The 22,086-nt window shown below is 37.6% G+C and overlaps 2 protein-coding genes across 3 annotated transcripts; one reads left to right on the forward strand and one right to left on the reverse strand.

Moving 5' to 3' along the window:
* The first annotated feature begins 520 nt into the window (after positions 1 to 520).
* On the forward strand, positions 521 to 4,229 carry LOC104247915 (auxin-induced protein AUX22-like). 2 transcript variants are annotated; one of them, XR_716353.2, is made up of 4 exons: positions 574 to 1,102; positions 1,685 to 1,778; positions 2,632 to 2,810; positions 4,026 to 4,229. XR_716353.2 is itself a non-coding variant. In XM_009804063.2 (3 exons), the coding sequence occupies exons 1-3, from the start codon at positions 760 to 762 to the stop codon at positions 2,729 to 2,731; spliced, it is 537 nt and encodes a 178-aa protein (XP_009802365.1). In that variant the 5' UTR covers positions 521 to 759; the 3' UTR covers positions 2,732 to 2,898. The 2 variants fall into 2 exon arrangements, 1 of the variants encoding a protein (XP_009802365.1); XM_009804063.2 differs by lacking the exon at positions 4,026 to 4,229 and having other exon boundaries at positions 521 to 1,102; positions 2,632 to 2,898.
* Positions 4,230 to 6,668: 2,439 nt separating this feature from the next.
* On the reverse strand, positions 6,669 to 7,244 carry LOC138879117 (uncharacterized). Its single transcript, XM_070158700.1, has one exon. The coding sequence runs from the start codon at positions 7,242 to 7,244 to the stop codon at positions 6,669 to 6,671; it is 576 nt and encodes a 191-aa protein (XP_070014801.1).
* Positions 7,245 to 22,086: the final 14,842 nt, after the last annotated feature.

Consider the following 22,086-nt stretch of genomic DNA (forward strand, 5'->3'; position numbering starts at 1 on the left):
ATGATCATACCTCTCCTTCTCCTTTGTTTGAGGAAGATATAACGGGTATATATTAGTCTACGAGGTCTTCACACAATAAGTCGAAAAAATTCCTTATTAGGAAAGAAACTTATTTGTGCACAAAACGAGATTATATATGATGCAACATGCAAGTTAGCAAATAGCTAGCAGATACAAAACTATTTTTAAACTCTACAATATGATGATTTTGACCCTCAACTTCTAGAAAAAGAGGCCGTTAAAGGAAATAACCAAATATAAAATTTCATGAGTATCATCTACGCCTATGTTAGTCCCCTTAAAAATTTAAATAATAGCACTACTTATATGATGTATCCCACCAAATAAGTCCTTGTGTATATATGAAATACAAATGGGAACCCTACAATCATCAGGAAGATCACATGGCATGTTTTCTTGTTAACAACATCAAACGGTCACAATTAAATCCCAAAATATTATCTAAAATAAAAAACTCTAGGATTGCTCAAATAGAAAATTCGGGTTCCCGAACTTTATTAGGGTTTTAGGTAACATATTGTTCCCCACCATTGTATCTCATGTGACCGACCATTAAGCTTACCTGACCTGCCATTGCTCCTTCTATGTCTTCTCTTCTTTACATATTTCTATAAAAACTACGTACAAACCTCTTTGCTCATCAAACAACAAATTTCACTCTTCAAAACTTTTCTTTTATATATCAATCAATCAACTACGTCTCAACTTAAAGAATATTACGTACGTATAACACAAGAAATGGCAACTGAATTCGAAATAACGGAGCTAAGATTAGGGCTTCCAGGGGGTAAACCTATCTCATTTGAGAAGAAAAGGACGTTTTTTGAAATCGACGACGATAGCAAAAGCAGCAACAACGATAACACAAAGTGTCAAAACAAAAACCAAGTTATAGGGTGGCCGCCGGTTTGTGCTTATAGGAACAAGAATAGCTTTAATGGACGTGAATCGTCGTCTAAAATGTACGTCAAAGTTAGCATGGATGGAGCTCCATTTCTTCGAAAACTTGATTTGAATACTCACAAAGGATATTCTGAACTAGTCTTGGCTCTTGAGAAGCTCTTTGATTGTTATGGAATTGGTAAGTGCTCTCTCAGTTAATCCTTCTTTTTTCTAAGTACTATAGTTAGCTTTTCATATTTTGCAAAACTATGAGATTTGCCATTGGAAGGGTAGCGTAACTGGTGTTGTCATGTGACGAGGAGACCACGGGGTTGAGCTGTGGATATAGTCTCTTGCAGAAATGCAGGGTAAGATTATGTATAATAGACCTTTATGGTCCGACCCTTCTTCGGATACCGCACATAGTAGAAGTTTAGTGCACCGGACTGCCCTTTATGAGCTTTGCCATGCAAATCATTGTTAATATCTAAATTCATACAAAATAAAATAATTTGATCCTCGTTCTCATGAGTAACTTTACCACATAACATGAAATAGAGGAAGGAGGCCTTGGCGTAACTGGTAAAGTTGCTGCCATGTGACCAGGTCACGAGTTTGAGCCGTGAAAACCGTCTCTTGCAGAAATACAAGGTAAGACTGTATATAATAAACCCTTATTGCAGATCTCACACATAACAGGAGCTTAGTACACCAGGGAGTACTAGAAAAAAAAGTTTAGACAAAGAGGACAGAAAATAATAAGATGCCAAATTGTTGACAGGCAAAGCGTTGGAGGATGCAGAGAGTTCAGAATACGTACCAATATATGAGGACAAAGATGGGGACTGGATGCTTGTAGGCGATGTTCCTTGGGAGTAAGTTCACTTCTCTACCTCTCTTCATAATATCATTTACCTTAATGCCAGAGCGAGACACATAATTAAGCGATGCCATATAAATTGAGAGACAGATAAAGTAATATTTAGTTTAAATTCACCAGTCTTTTAATTTTTTTTTAATATCTTTTAAGAAAAATATGATTTTGCTAATTCGAATTTTTCGAATACATATTTGTACTTAAATCATCGTATTTTTGGGCCTTGAACATGTAAGTTAATTAGCGCTTATATTGAAACAGTAATGATAGATTTGATACAAAACCATAAAAGGCTTCTAAATTAGATAAAGAGAAAAGAATTTGAGAAAACAAAATGCCCACAAGGAGAATACTTCGAGCTAAACATTAATATCACAATAAAAGCTTTTTGGACCACGTTGTTTTAGAAAATTCAATTCCTTTACAACATATCTTGAAGTGATAGACAAGTTTCCCACACTGTCTTTCCATCTGTAACTAGTTTATTGGAACGGATCATTTAGAATTTTAAGTCGGTAGATACTATAAATTTGAAATTTAAGTCGATAAATGTGAAGCATCATGATATCAATATTACTTTTTGACAGTGTCTGTAAACTTTATATAAATGGATTTTCTTTTAAGAAATTGTTTAATTATATATGTATAGTGTTTACGTTGAGAGTAGTAAGAGGGAAATGTACCTGCCTTGAAATATTTCTTACTTGTATAAGAACAAGAAAAATAAGCATTCAATCCTTCTTTCTTCTTTTTTATTTTATTATTTTATTAAAAAAATCCTCATATTTTCGCGTTTAATTGGTGGGACAAATAAGTGGAAGAACTAATGAATGTAACTCTATGATTTGCAGAATGTTTACTGAGTCATGCAAAAGGCTAAGAATCAAGAAGAGATCAGATGCAAATGTGATAGGGGTTCGAGCTAAGAACTTCCTCAGAGGGAATGTCTAAAGAGCAATGAAAAGCATATGCCCAATTGCAAGTCCAAATTATGTTTGTAACTTTTTTGCCTGAAATTTTGGCATAAAAGGTAACTGTAATTTTATGACGATATTTTGGATAAAATGGTAGAAAACCTTTAATTATGCATTGGAGTTGAATTATTTAGCAATTATTGATGTTATTGAGTTAATTATGACTAGATACGAGTGAATTGGTGATGAAATCGAGAGGTAAAGCGGTGATTGAGTGTTTAATTATCCGTTGGCCTGAGGTAAGTGTTTGGTCTAACGAGGGAATATGAATCCCCGACTTATTTGCTATGTGAAATTCCATGTGTGTGGCGTATGGGTGTAGTGACGAGTACATATGCGCCACCAAATTACCATTTTTAGTTTATTCCCTTCCCTGTTTCCTATTATACAATTTCTTGTCTTAATTGCTACTTGTTTATAACTGTTTCCATGTATTAATTGCTACTTGCTCATAAATATTTCCACGATAATTGTTGCTCTCTTTATTGAAGTATCTAATTGTTTCATGGCTTCGCTTTATTATACCGTTGGCTTATATTGGCTTGTTGTCACTTTATGGTGCACCTTGGTTGGTCTCGCTGAGTAATTTACACTGGTGAAGTTTCATAATCGTAGTGATATTCTGTTGTGTGGGTTGAGGTATAAGTATAGGATTTGAATTTAATCTGTAAAACACTTGTCTTTATTTTTGTGATTGGTGTTGATTTATATATTGGGATCAGGTTGTGTGCCGCAACAGGAGGAATAAGGGAGAATGTGATTGTCTGGTGGGATCGGGTTGCACGCCGCAATAAGGAGTAATAAGGGTGGACAGGTGGGATCGGATTGCGCGCCGCAACAGGAGGAATAAGGGTGATATGTGTTGGGGGTAATAAGGGTGGACAGGTGGGATCGAGTTGCACGCCGCAACAAAGAGGAATAAGGGTGGATATTGATACTGTTGTTGTATATTTGATGGGATCAAGATGTGCGCCGCATTAGTTGTTGTTATGTGTTCATATCCGTTGAGGTCCATTATTGTGATGTTGAAACACCCTTAAGGATTGGTTATAGCTGAATACTAGTAGAATAGTTGGGTTCCAGATTTATTTAATGCCAGTTATTGCTTTATTACATTCTATATTTCCTTTCTATTTAGTATAAACTGTTGCAGGTTGTATATGTTGTATGCCCCGCCGTAGCCTCGTCACTACTTCATCGAGGTTAGGCTCGACACATACTAGTACATGGGATTGGTTGTACTGATACTACACTCTACACTTTCTATGCAGATTTTGGAGCTAGTGGCTGATCTGAGGTTGGTTGCTATCACTGCATACCGGAGACCCAAGGTAATCCTGCAGGCGTCCGCAGGCCCTAGCGTCTCCTTCTATCCTATTTTATTTTTTGTTTTATCTTCTTTCGAGACAGATGTAAACATTTCATTCAGACCATTATTTGTAGTATTCGTAAACAGTTCATGAGTTGTGACACCAGTTCTAGGTGGATTTTACTTCTATTTTCGTTATTGCATAAAGTTAACCTTTTAAACTGTTCTTACGCATTTATTTCCGCCGGTTTATTTTGTTAAGTCTTAAATATATGAAAGATAAAGAAAATAGGTAAGATATTCTGAAATATTGGTTTGCCTAGCGAGTACAATGTTAGGCACCATCACGGTCCAGACGGTGGGAAATTCGGGCCGTGACACTCACAAAAGGACCCATGAAGTCAATACCTCATACATCGAAAATATCAATCTCCAAAATGGTGTTGAGGGACATTTCATTTTTCTTTGAGATTCCATTGGCCCTTTGACATTCATCACATCGTTTCACTAGCTCACTGGCATCCTTGTAAAGAGTGGGCCTATAGAAACCGCAGCCTAGCACTTTGGCCGTCGTTCTTGCTCCACCATGGTGACCACCATATGCGAAGAATGACAAGCCCCAAGATTTCACATTGCTCTTCCTCCGGTACATATTTTCTAATCACCCCATCCGTACAAATCGGAAAAGGTACGGTTCATCCCAATAATAGGTTTGACAATCCCGTTTGAGCTTCTTCCTTTGGTTTGAAGAGAACTCAACCGGGATGATACCACTCACAAGAAAAGTTGCCAGATCCGCGAACCATGACACCTCTTTCATTGAAATAGCCAAAAGTTTCTCGTCGGGGAAGGAGTCATTAATTTCAAGGCCATCATGCGACCTCCCCTCCTCCTCCAAATGGGACAAGTGGTCTGCTACTTGGTTTTCACTTCCTTTTCGATCTTGGATGTCCATATCTTGCAACAAAAGCACCCATCTCATCAACCGGGCTTTGGAATCTTTCTTGCTCATAATATAACAAAGTGCCACATAATCCGTGTGGACAATTAATTTTGCACCTATCAAGTACGGGCAAAACTTTTCAATAGAAAAACACAATGCCAAGAAGCTCTTTCTCCGTAATGGTGTAGTTTACTTGAACACTATTCATGGTCTTACTAGCGTAGTAGACCGAATGAAAAATCTTGTTTATGCGTTGCCCCAAAATATCCCCCACCGCTACATCACTTGCATCGCATATGAGCTCAAAAAGAATATTCCAATTTAGAGCGGTGATAATGAGAGTAGTAGTCAACTTGAACTTTAAAAATTCAAAGGCCCTCATGTAATCATCATTGAAGTGGAACTTAGCATCTTTCTCCAAAAGATTGCACAATAGGTTCACCACTTTAGAGAAATCCTTGATGAAACGCCGGTAAAACCCCGTGTGGCCTGAGAAACTTCGCACGCCCTTCACCGAAGTTGGAAGTGAAAGTTTAGAAATCACCTCAATCTTTGCCTTGTTGACTTCAATGCCATTCTTTGAGATCTTATGGCCAAGGACAATACATTCCTCGACCATGAAATAACATCTCTCCTCATTTAGCACCAAATTTATTTCTTTACATCTTGCCAACACTTTATCCAAGTTTGCGAGACAATCATCAAAAGAATTCCCGACCACCAAGAAGTCATCCATAAAAACTTCAAGGTAATACTCCACCATGTCCATGAAGATAGCCATCATACACCTTTGAAAAGTCGCCGGTGCATTGCACAAACCAAATGGCATCTGCTTGAAGGCGAAAAAGCCATAAGGACATGTAAAGGTTATTTTCTCTTGATCCTCGGGAGAAATAAGAATTTAGTTGTAGCAGGAATACACATCAAGGATTGGTCGGCAATCTATCAAGCATTTGATCTAGGAAGGGAAGTGGAAAATGGACATTCCTTCTGACTTTGTTGAGCTTACGATAGTTCATACACACTCTCTACTCGGTCACCGTTCATGTAGGAATCAACTCATTCTTGTCATTGGTGATCACCGTCATGCTCCCTTTCTTTGGGACACATTGAACCGGAGAAGTCCACGAACTATCAGAAATAGGGTAGACAACCCCGACATCCAACCACTTGATGATCTCCTTTTTGACAACCTCTTGCATGACTTCATTGAGTCTCCTTTGATGTTCAATAGATGGTTTGGAACCTTCTTCTAAGTTAATCTTGTGCATGCAAAATGCAGGGCTAATCCCCCGAATATCTGCCAATGTCCATCCAATAGCCTTCTTCCTCTTTTGTAGCACCGCCAATGTAGAGTCTACATGCACGTTAGTCAAACAAGAGGAAAGAATAACCGGTAAAGTAGAATAAGGACCAAGAAATTCATACTGAAGATGTGGAGGCAATGGCTTCAACTCCAAGATAGGAGGCTCTTCGATTGAAGGCTTTGTAGGATGAGTTATCCTATTTTCAAGATCCAAGGACAATTTGCGGGGTTCATAAGTGTACGATCCGATTCCTTACAAAGAGTTCACACATTCCACGAAGCCATCCATCTCGTCATCATCAAAGTTGAGCAAGACGGCCTCCAACATATCACCAACATTTATCATAGCACTTGTTTCATCCACAATCACATCGGTCACCAAGTCCACGAAATAGTACAGGTCTATTAGGTTGCCTCATGGACTTACACACATGGAAAATCACTTTTTCATCACCAACCCAGAAAGTAAGTTCTCCGGCTTCAACATCAGAAAGAGCCTTCCCCGTAGAAAGGAAAGGTCTACCAAGAATAATCGGTACCATATAATCAACCTCACAATCAAGAATGACAAAATCTGCTGGGAGAATGAATTTATCAACACGAACCAAAACATCCTCAATCACTACCAAAGGTCTATTCATAGTTCGATTGGCCATTTGCAATCTCATAGAGGTGGGACTTGGTTGCCCAATTCTCAATGTCTTGAAAACCGAATAGGGCATCAAATTTATACTTTCCCCAAGATCACAAAGAGTTTTTGCAAACTCGAAACTTCTAATTGTACAAGGAATCGTGAAAGAACCGGGATCCTCTAACTTGAGAGCCATTGAATGCACAATTGTACTTACTTGATGAGTCATATTTATAGTTTCAAAATTCATTGGTCGCTTCTTTGTCACTAGATCTTTTATGAACTTTGCATAGCCGGGCATTTACTCCAAGGATTCAACTAATGGCACAATGATTGAGAGACTCTTCATCATTTGGATAAACTTCTTGAATTGGTTTTCACCATTTTGCTTTACAAGTCTTTGAGGGTAGGGAGGTGGAGGCTTAGGCAATGGTACCTTAGCCTTTTGCACTACTGGTTTCGGCATGTCAATAATGTGATCCCTAGATGGGTTCTCCTCCTCTCAAGTCTCCTCCACACTATCATCAATATCAATCTGAACCTCGTCATTGGATTGCTCAATATTGTTCGTGGTCTCCTCATTTGCACTACTTGCTCTTCATCCACAAGTTGCCTTTGGCTTGAGGTGGGTGCATTTCCACCTTTTCCACTCCTTGTAGTAACGCCCATGACATGCCCCGTGTTATTCTCATCCTTTGGGTTCACCACTGTGTCACTTGGTAGTGCCCCATTAAGACGGGTATTTAGCGCTTGAGAGATTTTCCCCATTTGCACTTCCAAGTTACGGACTGATGTATTGTGTGAGGAAAGTTGGGCATTGGAATCGGCATTCTTCTCCATCATTTGCTTAAACATATTCTCAATACGCCCCATTTCATTATTGGAAGAACTTAGACTATGGGAAGTATAAGGAGGCAAGTTGCTAGGTTGTTGATACATCGGGGGCCTTTGAAAACCTGAACCCGATTGTCTTGATTATTGCTCCATCCCCCTTGATTGTTACCTCTCCAATATCCTTGATTGTTGCTACTCCAATTACCTTAGTTATTTCCAGCGCTCCAATTTCCTTGATTGTTGTTATTATGCCAATTTCCTTAATTGTTGCCACCACTCCAATTACTTTGGTTGTTAGAATTCTAATTACCTTGATTACCTTGAGGCGCCATTGTTTTTATTCGGGCTTTGAGAGTTGTTTTTTTGCCCTTGAAAGTTGTTCACATATTGCACTTCTTCCTCTTGTTCATTGTAAGATTCATCTTGATTAAACCCATTATCTTCTTGCATATAATTCTCCACTCGATTTTGCATTCATGGACCCTTGGTCCTTCTTTTTTTCACCATCATGCTCGTTCCTTCCATGGCGTTGACTTGCTTAGGACTTTTCACTTGTTGAAGTTGAGCCTTTGCTAATTGATTCATTGTGGTGGTCAATTTGGCAATGGCTTGTCCATAGTCATGCAACTCTTCATGGAGGTGAATCACGTTTGGATCACCTTGAGGAACATTAGCCCTAGATTTCCATGCTGATGGGGTATCCGCCATTCCACTGGCAAGTTGATTTACCACGCACTAATTGGTCGTATTGATCCCCCGATAGAAAGTTTGTTGAATCATATTCTCCGTCATGTCATTATTGGGGTATTCTTTGACCATTGTTCTATACCTCTCCCATATATCATGTAACGGCTAATTGGGCTCTTGTTTGAATGCTAAAATCTCGTCTATAAGAGTAGCCATATGCCCGAGAGAAAAGAACTTGGCAATAAATTTCTTCGCCAGCTCATCCCAAGTACGGATGGAATGGTTTGGCAATCTTTCCAACCAATATAAGGCTCCCCCCCCCCCATAGAGAGATGGGAATAGCCTTAACCTTAAAGCATCCTCGGAGACGTTTGTTTATTTTTTCCCCCAACAAGTGTCCACAAAACCCTTCAAGTGTTTGTATGCATTTTGACTTGGAGCCTCGGTGAAGAACCCTCATTGCTCTAGCAATGTGAGCATTACATTATGCGGGATGGGACTATGACACTTGCATACCCTTCATTCGGTAACACCCAATGGGGAGCCGCTCATGGTGGACGTGGGGGTGGAACTGGGACGTTGTATTGAGGTGCCAGTCTCTTCTATTTGCTTGAGGTTCAAAAAGAACCTCTTCAACTTAGTCATCCTTCCATATCCCCCAATGGCATGTTTCCGAGTTGATCATTGTTGTTTGCCATTGTTGTACCTACAATTGATTCACACAAATTAGTAACATGGAAGGAAAAGAAGACAATCCACACACAAAATCAAATATATAGCTAAAACCATTTTTAGCTCACCGGCAACAGCGCCAAAAATTGATCTCGTCCTATTCGCACCTCAAAACAAAGATATGAAATGGTCGATTGCAATAATAATATCGAACAAGAGTCAGGGTCGATTTCCTCAGGGAGCTATATATAGGATTTAGGAGTATATATTATAGTACGTGAGTTTGAACTATCTCAATTTATACTTCCACAAATTGGGGTTGTTTCTATGTCTATGTTAAACTAAGATTGAAAAGTTAAGAAATGAAACTAGGAAATTATTTTTGTAGTTTTTCAAGTTTTGTAAAAAGCTTAGGGCTATTACTATCACCTAGGTGTTTGCCTAATGGGATATAAACCTTCATACTTGTTTTGTTGATTGGAGTGTATTATAGCTATCAACCCTCAATTACCCACTCAATACCTCTCGGTCAGAGACTGATTTTGCTCAATTTGGCTTTCTCAAGTCCAAACGGGTATTGCTCAAAACGGTTGATAAAAGCTCAAGTTAGATTATTACTATCTCTAGGTTGAACCCTTTAATTGGGATTATCAATCTCTTGATTGACCCAATTTCTTTTTAGCCAAATTTTCCTAGACTAAGTCTCTCTTTCTCAGGTAAAGACTAAGTCAAATAGGAATGAACTAATATTTGGAACCATTAATTTCACAAATTAAAGCATGAACAAGGTTAAATAATAAACATCCAACCATAAACAAGCATTAAATTAAACACACATGAGGTTTACATACTAGGGTTGAGTTACAATCCTCGTAAAAATTCAGCTACTCATGCTTGAAATTAAAGAAATAGAAGAAAAGATGCTAATTAAACTCATATTGTAAAATCAAAATGATAAAATCTATGTTAAAATATTTCAAAATATGAAAGACTACTAAAAGAAGCAAAGAGAAACGGCTACTGCAATTGCTGATGTCAAAAGTTGACCTAATTTCTTAAAACTCGTCTATTTATACAGGGCTAAAAATTTCGGACAAAAATGCCCTTCGGAAGGTTCTGCAACCGCACAATTCTTCTATGTGCGGTCTGCAGAAATGTTCATCTTGTAGGAGCTGAGATTCTGCGGCCGCACAATTCTGCACTGCGGACGCGAGGCAATGATTCTGCGGTCCGCAGGTTTATCACTGCGGCTGCAATCTGTTGATCTGCGGTCCATATCTTTCTTTTTGCGGCCGCAAGGCACTTCTTCTGCGGCTGCACATTCTTGTGCGGTCCTCAATCTTGAGGGACTTGGACTCTGGCAAATTGCACACCCTCTGAAGTTGATTTCCAATTCTTCAATTGCGGCGCACAATTCCTTTGCGGACCGCATTTTGCTAGAAAGTATGTTGGATTTTTCTTCAATGTTTGCGGCTGCAGATGTAATTCTACGGTCCGCACTTTGCAAGTTCTTGTGCCTTTTGTTGCCTTGTGTTTTGATTACTCATTTTTTAGTCAGATTTTATTTCGGGAGCCCAACTTCCAACATTCCTAAAATTTTGCACATTTCATTAGTTTTGCTAACACAATTAAACACTTTTAGACTAAAACAAAAGCTAAAAGGCGCTAATATGCATCAAACCGTCGAACGACGCACTAAAGCTTAAAACGACCGGTCGGATCATTACATGTGTGATTTAGCCAATTAGCAGATTTTCTTCCTAATTAAAAAATTAAATCGTTCCAAATAGCACAATTTTAAATCACGTTGGGCACATGATAAGAAAAAAAAACATCGTGATTACAAGCATGAACATGGCAATTTATTCAAGCATCGTCATTTCTTGCCTCATAAACTACCATGACATTACAAGAAGCACTAGACATTATTGGTATTCAAAAATATTTCTTTCTATTTTATTTTATCGTCAGAAAAATTCAATCGATTATTTATTTTAGGATGTGTAGTATAACATTATTCAGTTTATTGTGGTGATGCAGAATCGTCAACTAAGATGCATTATTCCATTATAGGTCATGATGGCGCCCAAAACCCTTGTCAGGCAAGCCAAGCGAAAGTGTTAACAAGTTCTCATTTTTACTCTACTAAAACAAGTACAGAAATTTCTAAATTTGCAGTTAAAAAGCATGTGATAATTAGTAAAATACAAAAATAGTTATACAATCCCCAAAAGAATAGTCTACTAATGTGTGTGCCAAGACCTGGTGTCAAAGGTTTACGGGCAACTGGTAGAATATTCAAAAGAATAAATCTATCCTACTGTCTGAAAATAGAATAGACAGCTAAAATAAAGAGAGACTCCATCATGCTGCTGAACGGCACAGGAAGGGAGCAGCTCATCGTGGAAGCCTCAGACACTGATCAAGAATGTGCACCAAACTGGTAACCAGATGTACCTGCCTCATATCCTGTACAATTATGTACAGAAGCGTAGTATGAGTACATAAACAATATGTACCCAGTAAGTATCATGTCTAATCTCGAAGAAGTAGAGACGAGAGGTCGATTTGACACTTATTAGGGTCAAATAATATGAGAAATAAATTATACTGAGCACGGATAGAACAAATAATTAACAGTTTATAGCAAGAAATAACAGGTCCTCTCCTAGATAATATCACAGTTGGCCACTTACATTTCAGGGCAAATAGTAAAGCTCAATTCATAGAAAAATACTGAGTAAAGCATGCGCAAGTAGTGCCGAGGTCGTACAGCCCAATCCAACATAAAAGTAAATTGTGCATTGTCGTGAGTTGAACGGCGTGAACCATAGATGTATCTATTACCCCGCTCGTGGATCAAACACGCGACGCGGTCAAATGTAATTAAACACAACAACAAGCAGACAAGAATATATAACTGGGGAGCAATCACTCACAGAAATATCAACTTCTCTTTAAAAGGCCAAGAAAGATAATGTTCCTCTTACTAATCTCATTTACCATAATCATCATGATTTAAATAATCCAAAGTAAACATAAAGTTGCAATAATATCACATAAAGCATGCTTTTGGGTCCTAGACTACCCGAACTTAGCATAGTAGTAGCTACGCATGGACTCTCGTCACCTAGTGCGTACGTAGCCCCCGCATTTAATGGCAAATTATTTGATTATATCACCTATGGGGATAATTCCATCTTACAAGGTTAGATAGGAGACTCACCTCGCTCCAAAGAGTACTTCCAATACCAAGAACGAGCTCAAACTCTCAATTTGGAGCTGAACGATCCAAAACTAGATAAATGAGATAGGAACTTGTCAATACAAGCTCACAAGTCGCATTCTAACTATTTAAGCAATATTCCAACCTTAAATACAAGTTTCCTAAAATCCGCCCCCCGGGCTCACGTGCCCGGATTCCAAAAGTTTTCGAATAAAGTTTTTCTCTATACCCCAAGGATCAATAATATATGATTTCTAATTCATTTCATTACAAATTTCGTAGTCAAATATAACTTTTGTCAAAACCCTAGGTTTTGCTCTAACCCCATGATTTTACCTTAATCTTTGTGTGTTAATCTACCAAAGACTCAAGTATTAAACTAGAAATAGGTAGGATAAACTTACCTCAACATGCTAGGTGAAGGTCCTCTCTCAAGAGCTCCATAATCGCCCAATGGGTGAGTGAAAAATGGCCAAAATGACTTAGAGCCCGTAATAAATGAAGCTCACTGCTTCAGTGATTTCCGCATCTGCAGTCAGGAGACCGCATTTGCGGTCCCGCTTCTGCAAGAGGAAGGCCGTATCTGCGGAATTGGCCAAGCCAGTTGGGACCACTCCTGCGGTCTTGAAGTTGCTTCTGCGGCTATGGAGCCGCTTCTGCAGTTTTGGCCTGGCCTGCCTTGACCGCATCTGTGAGAGGACGACCTCTTCTGCGGTCTTGCACCTGCGGCTGACCAACCGCAGGTGCGGTTATGACAGTAACCTGAAGCTTCAGCTCTTCTCAAATTTTCCAGCTTCACTCGAGCCTCGTCCGATTGACGCTCGAGGCTCCCGAGCTCTGCCCGAACATACCGACAAGTTTGAGATCATGAAACGGACCCGCTTGAACCTTCAGAATGCCTGAAACAACGCTAAATCTAAGAATCACCCTCTAAAACCAATTGGATCAAACTTATGAACTTCAAGTTCTTCAATTCACTTCTAACGTGCCGAAACGTACTTATACTACTCGGATTGACACCAAATTTTGCGGGCAAGTCTTAAATGTTATATTGGGCCTGTATTGGGCTTCGGAACCAATATACGAGTCCGATACCAACATGATCAATCATTATTTAGTTTCTTTAAATCCTTAAAATTCCAGTTTAACAATTTTTAATAAAAATTCATTACTCGAGCTAGGGACCTCGGAATTCGATTTCGGGCATACGCGCAGGTCCCATATTTTCCTACGGACCCTCCGGGACTGTCAAAATACAGATCCGAGTCTGTTTGCTAAAAATGTTGATCAAAGTCAAATTTAGCCTTTTAAGAAAATCTTAAGGAATCAAATGAGCTTATTTCAACCCAAGCTCTTCCAAATCCCGAACCAATCATCCCCGTAGGTCGTAAATTAGTTAAATCAAGCGCGAGAAGTTTTATTTAGGGGGAAGGGGTTCTAAAAAGTAAAAGAACCAGTCGGGTCGTTACAAGACATTATTGGTATTCAAAAATATTTCTTTCTATTTTATTTTATCGTCAGAAAAATTCAATCAATTTTTTTATTTTGGGATGTCTAGTATAACATTATTCAGTTTATTGTGGCTATTCAGAATCGTCAACCAAGATGCATTATTTAGTAGCAACATATATTTTAGTGTGTCAACTAACTAAACTGCCATGACCTATTATATTCACGAAAAATCTCCGATACTAGGAATTAATTATTCTTATCCTTTTTCTTCATTTGGGGTTAACATGCATGTTATTAATAATAAGTATTTAGAGTAAGTCAATTTATTCGATTTCATATCGATCATATGATCAAGATTATATTCTATCACTAGTATTGATCTACATTATGTGCATAGCACACATTATCTCTTTTTAGGGGTTGAGGGTGGGGGTGGGGGGAGCATGAAATTTGTCGGGAGTTTTGGTTACAAATCTCATTATTAATTGTACATTTTATGATAAATATTATGTGGGAACTGAAAATGAAGTGTCGAAATCAAAAGATACAATAAATATTATGTGGAAAACTTAATCGTTTACAATTTTCCTCAAAACTTTACTAAGAGCAAGAGCAATTTTAGATTAATTCTATGATCAAAGGGACTATAAATTCTATTAAATTTTAGGTTACAAACTCTATAATCAAAGGCCTCAATCAAGTCGATTGTAGCTAAACTTCCAAGACCATAAACTCTAGCCTAGAAAGCAAAACACATTCCTTAAAATTTGATAACCTACAAATACAATTTTTAAAAGTAAAATATGTTACAATTTAAAATATATGAATTAGGAGTATGTTAAGATTAAATTTGCATAGTAATTATTTAGCCAGATTTGTTAATTGTTAGAATTGGTTGTGGCTATAATTACAATTAGTTAGTTAGGATGTTAGTTGATGTCAGGGTGTTAGTGATTGGTAGTTTAGGCGGTTAGTGGAGATGACAACTGTACAAATACAATATCTTATATATAGACGCACTAATTTTTTAATTTCTAGCTAATGAGAAATGTTTCCCCAATCTGAAATTCTCTCGAAACTTCTTATTCTTCTTTGAACTTCATGGCCCTCAGCCTTGGCAGTTGAGCTTCAGCTCAATTATCTCTCCATTAGTTCTCAATTTTGATATGGTATCAGAGCCTAGGAGTTATCTATTGAGGTAATTCATAGTCCCTCACTTCATCTTCTCTTCAATTTCGAATCGAAAAATCTAGGTTCTCTTCGAGATCGTTAATCGTTTTGAAATTCTGTTTGAAACTGTAATTTGATTGTGATCTCGTCTGATAGCGACAACTCTTAGCATTTTTAGCTTCTGGCTTTCTCGAAGTATGGTTTTCTGTGTTGTTTCTGTTGAATTTCCATTTTTCGCCTTCGATTTACGGTTAAATCAGTTGTTATCTGTGATTTGAGCAATGGCTGGAGACAACAAAAGTGTTGTAGATAAGGACACATTAGATACCTCGAGTCCCTTATACATGCATCCATCGGAGAGTGCAGGTTCAGTTTTGGTACCTGTGGCTTTTGATGGCACTGGATACATATTTTAGAGGAGAGGTGTACTTAGAGCCCTCTCGGGAAAGAATAAGGTCGGTTTCATAATAAGGAAGTATCAGAAACCAGCAATTGGACATGCAACTTTTGATCAGTGGGAGCGATGTGATGATATGGTGACTTCATGGATTTTAAATTCCCTTTCAAAGGATATAGAGGATAGTTTGCAATATGTGAATGATGCAAAGGAGTTATGGCATGAGTTAGAAGATAGGTATGACCAAACCAACGAAGAAAAACTCTACCAACTTCAGAAGGAAATTAATGATCTGAGTCAGGGAATCCTTGATATAACATGCTATTATACAAAAATGAAGAAGCTATAGGAGGAGCTAAACACACTGAATGGACACGCATAGTACAGTTGCCAGTGCACTTGCGGAGCTAAAGCTAACACACAAGGCTGAGCAAGATAGAAGACTGATACAGTTTTTGATGGGCTTAAATGAGGTGTATACTATTGTGAGAGGGAACATACTGATGATGAACCCCCTTCCAAGCATTGCACAAGTTTTTTCTATTGTCATATAAGAAGAGAAGCAAAGAGAAGTTAAACCACAAAATTAACAACTAGTGATTAAGTCCACATCACTGAATATTAATGGTCCAGGAAACAACAGCTTTAGGACAAACTACAACCAACACATAAATGTTAGTGGGAACAACAACTATGGAAGAGGCTATATGGGAAATAGACCTAGACCATTCTGTGATTTCTGCAAGAGGACATGACACACTAAGAATAAATGCTATAAGCTACACGGATACCCACATAACTTGAAGTACAACAATGGCGATAGGGGAAAGAAACTAGCAGCAAATGTGTTTGAAACAACAAGTGATGGAATAAACATGACAGATGAAGGAGAAAACCTTCAGGAGCAAGGTCGAACCATGCAACAACTAAGCAAGGAGCAATATGGACAACTGCTGAGCATATTGAAGACTTTTAAGAATGGAAACAATGGAGACAATTCAGGAAACATGAACATAACTGGTGGTGCTGTTAATTTTGCAGGTATGACTACTTGTACCACTTCTGTTGAGCCCAGTAAACAGTTTTATGAAAGTTTCAAAGAAAATGTTGATTCCTGGATTCTTGACTCAGGAGCCACTAACCACATGACTTATAGCAAAGCCTCGTTAAGTAATATCAAAACTCTAGTTTACCCTTTTTTGGTCTCTTTTCCAAATAAATATAAAGTAAAGTTGAAAATAATTGGAGATGTCATCCTCAGTCCTCAATTCACTCTAAAAAAGAGTCCTATATGTGCCCAGTTTCAAATTCAATCTAATTTCTGTTCACTCATTGATAGTCCAACTTGACTGCATCATCATATTCATTAAATTCTCATGTACTTCTACAAGGCCTTTCACTGAGGAGTCCTCTGGAGATTGGTAAAGCTAAAGGCAGTCTCTATCTTCACTATTCAAGTCCAAAAAAGAACAATTCTTCTACTATAAATAGAGTCTCTGCTACATCACTCACACACAGTTCTATACCTAGTGCACCCATCTCAAGTAGTCACAGTATCAATAATGTACACTATCAACACCACCCATGTAATTCAGCACCTAGTGCATCCATTTCTTCTTATTTTTTGTGATAATAAAAGTGTACAAGTCTTTTTGAATTCCAATAAAAGTTCTTCTAACAGAATAGACTCAGCGTGCAATGCATATACCTCTAATGAAAGTCCTGTGGATCTCTTGTGGCATAATAGGCTGGGCCATGTGCCTTTTATCAAGATGATGGGTATCAATTCCATACCAATAACCTTTTCTAATAAACAACCTTTTCTACGTTCCATATACCCTATGGCCAGACAAACCAGATCTCCTTTCCCAGAGAGAACTACTTCTATAACCAAGATATTTGAGATCTTACATGTGGATATGTGGGGTCCTTATCATGCACCAACTCATGACAAACACAAATACTTCATTACCCTAGTTGATGACTATAGTAGATGTACTTGGACACATCTTCTAACTAGCAAAAGAAATGCCCTACATGTTATAAAGGCCTTCTTTGCCATGGTCCAAAACCAGTTCAATACCTCAATAAAGACCATCAGAAGTGATAATGGGCTAGAGTTTGTGAACACTGAAACAACTATGTTCTTCCAAGCCAATGGGATCACACACCAGAAAACTTGTCCATACAGTCCATAACAAAATGGCATAGTTGAAAGAAAACACAAATACCTACTAGAAACTACAAGAGCATTATTATATCAGTCCAAACTGCCCATAAGGTATTGGAGAGAGTACATTCTAACCTCTACCTACCTGATCAATAGATTGTCATCTACATCCCTTAAAGGGAAATGTCCTTTTGAAATTCTATTTAAAAGGACACCAAGTTACTCACATCTTAGGAGTTTTGGTTGTTTATGTTTTCCTACAAACCTGAAACCTCACAAAGATAAATATGAGCCAAGATAAACACCCCATGTTTTTGTAGGATATCCCTTTGGATCAAAATGATACAAATTTCTCAGCCTAACCACAAGGATAATTTATGTTTCAAGAGATGTGACATTTCATGAAACAATCTTTCCCTTTGCATTGCCAGGAAAGCACACTGATCTGGCATCTAAATGTGAGCATTTATCTCTTCCTTTTCCTCATATAGGGCCTAGCATAAGTCATGTTGATACTGTCAGCCCTACTGCTAATAGTAATAGTGATGATCCACATCAGCAATTAATGTCACCTGAACTTTCATTTGGCAATGACACTAATGATAACATCTATGAACCTGTTCCACCATCTCAACCAGATTGCCAAAGTTCCTCCAACTTAGATAGAACCTCCAACACATCACCTGAACCTTGTTTCCACTCCCAGAACCAGGAACAATCCCTTCTAATGATTAACCAAACTCTGAACATTCTGAGCAGACTATAACCTTAACTCATAATAGACCTCAAAGAACACTTAAACCTCCTAGTTATTTGAAGGATTACATTTGCAATGCACCCACTTTTAATACTAATGGTGGGAAGCAGGTTGCAGATGATGCTCACAGTTCACCCTCCTTTTCTTTTCACACACATGTTCCCTATTTACATCCTATATCCCTTAATGCACTGAGTAATGATAGTCAATATTTAATTAAAAACCTTTCTACTGACTGTGAACCTGAGTCATATGAGGAGGCAGCAACCATATCTGCTTGGCAACAGGCCATGAACCAGGAATTTGATGCACTTTACTATAATCATACCTGGGATCTTATTCCATTACCTGCAGGGAAGAAGGCAAGAGGTTGTAAGTTGGTATACAAAATTAATCATAAGGCGGATGGGAGTGTTGAAAAATTTAAAGCTAGGCTAGTTGTTAAAGGCTATACTCAGCAGGCAGGAATAGACTATACTGAAACTTTCTCACCAGTTGTGAAAATGACTACTGTCAGAGCATTGGTTAGCATAACAACAAAGAAGAACTAGGAGATTTTTTAGTTTGATGTAAACAATACTTTCCTATATGAGACCTAAATGAAGAAATATATATGCAAGTGCCACCAGGGCTATCAATAGGAAAACAAAATTTGGTGTGCAAGCTGAATAAATCTTTGTATGGATTGAAGCAAGCAAATAGGTAGTGGTATGCCAAGTTAACTGAGGCTTTATGCTCCAACGGATATGTGCACTCCATGCTAGATTATTCTTTGTTTTACAAAAGGATAGGCAACTTAGTAATCTTTGTAGAAGTTTATGTAGATGATGTTCTCTTGACAGGGACAAATTTAGAGGAAATTAAGGCATTGAAGACTTTTAAGATAAAGGACTTAGGGAGATTACATTACTTCCTGGGCTTGGAGATATTATACAAACATGATGGAGTCATAATCACACAATGAAATTTTACAAGGGATCTGATAAAGGAGTTTGAATGTTCACATTGTACTCAATGTCCTCTCCACATGTTCTTTCAACAAAGTTAAAGGCAACCTAGGGGAATTTGCTCACAGATCCCACTCAATATAGGAAATTAGTGGGAAAGCTAAACTTCCTCACCAACACACGACTTGATATTGCTTATAGTGTTCAACATCTCAGTCAATACATGCAGAGTCCTCGAGATTCTCATCTCAAAGCTGCTATGCATGTGCTCAGGTACTTGAAAGGTGATCCTGGTATGAGGATTTTCCTATCAAATAGTGCAGATTATAGAGTGAGAGCATTTTGCGACTCAGATTGGGCAGCTTGTCCTGAGACCAGAAATTCAGTCAGTGGTTATATTGTATTGCTTAGGGACACTCCAATCAGTTGGAAATCGAAGAAGCAGTCCACTGTATCTTTGAGTTCTACAGAGGCAGAATACAGGTCTGCGAGAAAGGTAGTTGCAGAACTTATTTGGTTATTCAAACTTCTGGAGGAGCTGACCATGCCTCTAACTCTTCCCATTTCAATCTACTGTGATAACCAAGCAGCTTTGTACATTGCGAGGAATCCAGTGTTTCATGAACAAACAAAACATATAGAGCTAGATTGCCATTTTGTTAGGGATAAGCTCATTGAAGGTCTGATTTCTCTACATTATGTCGACACAGACGAACAACTAGTAGACATACTTACTAAGTCCTTAACATGCATCAAGCATTCTTCATTGCTTCACAAGTTGGCAGTGAGCATCTCCCTTCCAACTTGGGGAGGGGGGGGTGGTTAAGATTAGAGTTGTATTGTAATTATTTAACTAGTAGCCAGATTTGTTAATTGTTAGAATTGGCTATGGCTATTATTGCAATTAGTTAGTTAGGATGTTAGTTGATGTCAGGGTGTTAGTGATTGGTAGTTTAGGTGGTTAGTGGAGATGACAACTGTACAAATACAGTGTCTTATATAAAGACGCACTAATTTTTTTAATTTCTAGCTAATGAGAAATGTTTCCCCAATCTGAAATTCTCTCGAAGCTTCTTCTTCTCTGAACTTCATGGCCCTCAGCCATGGCAGTTGAGCTTCAGCTCAATTATCTCTCCATTTGTTCTCAATTTTGATAGACTCAATAACTAAAGAACTTAACAACATTGTCTTCAGCAGCAGGTTCTTCAGCTATGCAGCTTGAATTCTTAAAAACACCATTTTGCTATGAATATTATTTTCCTTAAATGATTCTCTATATCCGTCTATAATACCATTGGCCTCGATTGCACCAACATGATGCTTTATATAAGAGTGAGGTTAGCTGAAAACTTCTGCAATTTTTTCCAAAACTTAGAACATTTCAGTTAAGGAAAACAATCGCAATAGGACTTGGTTTCTTTAATTAATTATCTCCAACTTCACAATCCTTTTTTTTTTATGCAAGTGGAACAATCAATGAATCCTTGTTGATTATAAATTCTCCAACTGATATGCTACTTGTAACCCACGAAATAAATCATTCAATGTGCTTTTTTGAAGTTTTCTAAAACAAGTCATTAACCTTGTATATAAGCATATCAAACATCTTCAAGAACCTGATTCTTTATCCACTATGTGCAAAATAATCAAAACTAATTTCTAGCTCAGCTCAACATGAGCAAAATTTCAAATTCAGCAAAATCAATTAAAAAATGATATTTGTATGAGAGGTCAAATACATTTAGTTTGAATAGCTTTAAGAAAACGGGTGATCACCATCTTACTTCATGATATTCTATGTCAATCAACATTTTTCTATCATATTATTTTATTTTCTGTACGTGTAAGTGCTGCCAGTCAAAATAGAAAAATTCCACCAGCTTTCTCTATCTTCAAAACAACAAAGTCGTTAGTCTTCTCAATAATTAGATATAGTTCATGTCACAATTTTGTATAATTCCATTATGAGACTTCACGTTGCAAGTTTGTAAATGAACCGAAAAAATCTTAGAAGGTAAGTAAGTTAGCGTCAAGGTCGTTGTAGTATAGTGGTAAGTATTCCCGCCTGTCACGGGGGTGACCGACCCGGGTTCGACCCGGCAACGGCGATAATTTTTTTTCCCCTGTTTTTCCTTTAACGCCAAATCCCTATAATTGGTAATGTGAGTTTTCTTTGTGTTTTCCTTTTGCAACAAATTAATCTCTGTATTTAGTGGTGTATGAATATCCAAACGGTGCATCTTTCGTTTTACTACTGCAATTTTTCCCCCTGTTTTTCCTTTAACGACAAATCCCTATAATTGGTGATGTGAGTTTTCTTTGTGTTTTCCTTTTGCAACAAATTAATATCTGTATTTAGTGGTGTATGAATATCCAAATGGTGCATCTTTCGTTTTACTACTGTAATTTTTTTTAACAAACAATACCAACCAACGAAAAAAAGAAGAAAAAAAGAAACATCTTTAAAAATAACATAGTTAATTTAGAGAGAGGAACTCGTCTTATAAATCATAGTTCCTGAATAGTAAATGATGTTCTTCATCTATATATCTTCTGGTGCATTTGTTTCCTAGCCTTGTTTACTGTCATCATCATTCTATATATTGACATTCAGCCCTTTTCCCTTGTCTACAAATTAATTAAAAATTAAATATCATTACTACGGCAAAAGGATTTATGTTGATTTTGTTGAAATTCTCTACTAAGCTTGAGGTGTATACCGTCCTTAAAGAATATTGACTGATAGCTGTATCCCCATTGATTGAACAAGTAAACTCCAGTAATACTCCATTCATTTCAATTTATTTGAATCTATTTCTGTTTTAGTAAAA

The sequence above is a fragment of the Nicotiana sylvestris genome, chromosome 10 (assembly GCF_000393655.2).
Source record: "Nicotiana sylvestris chromosome 10, ASM39365v2, whole genome shotgun sequence".
In the NCBI taxonomy this organism is placed as follows: domain Eukaryota; kingdom Viridiplantae; phylum Streptophyta; class Magnoliopsida; order Solanales; family Solanaceae; genus Nicotiana; species Nicotiana sylvestris.

What these genes read in the sequence shown, in the direction of transcription:
- LOC138879117 (XM_070158700.1), bottom strand. Translation starts at nt 7,244, where the DNA reads ATGCCCGGCTATGCAAAGTTCATAAAAGATCTAGTGACAAAGAAGCGA.
- LOC104247915 (XM_009804063.2), top strand. Translation starts at nt 760, where the DNA reads ATGGCAACTGAATTCGAAATAACGGAGCTAAGATTAGGGCTTCCAGGG. An exon ending in CTTTGATTGTTATGGAATTG is followed by an intron (nt 1,103 to 1,684) that starts GTAAGTGCTCTC and finishes AATTGTTGACAG; the next exon opens with GCAAAGCGTTGGAGGATGCA. An exon ending in GTAGGCGATGTTCCTTGGGA is followed by an intron (nt 1,779 to 2,631) that starts GTAAGTTCACTT and finishes TATGATTTGCAG; the next exon opens with AATGTTTACTGAGTCATGCA.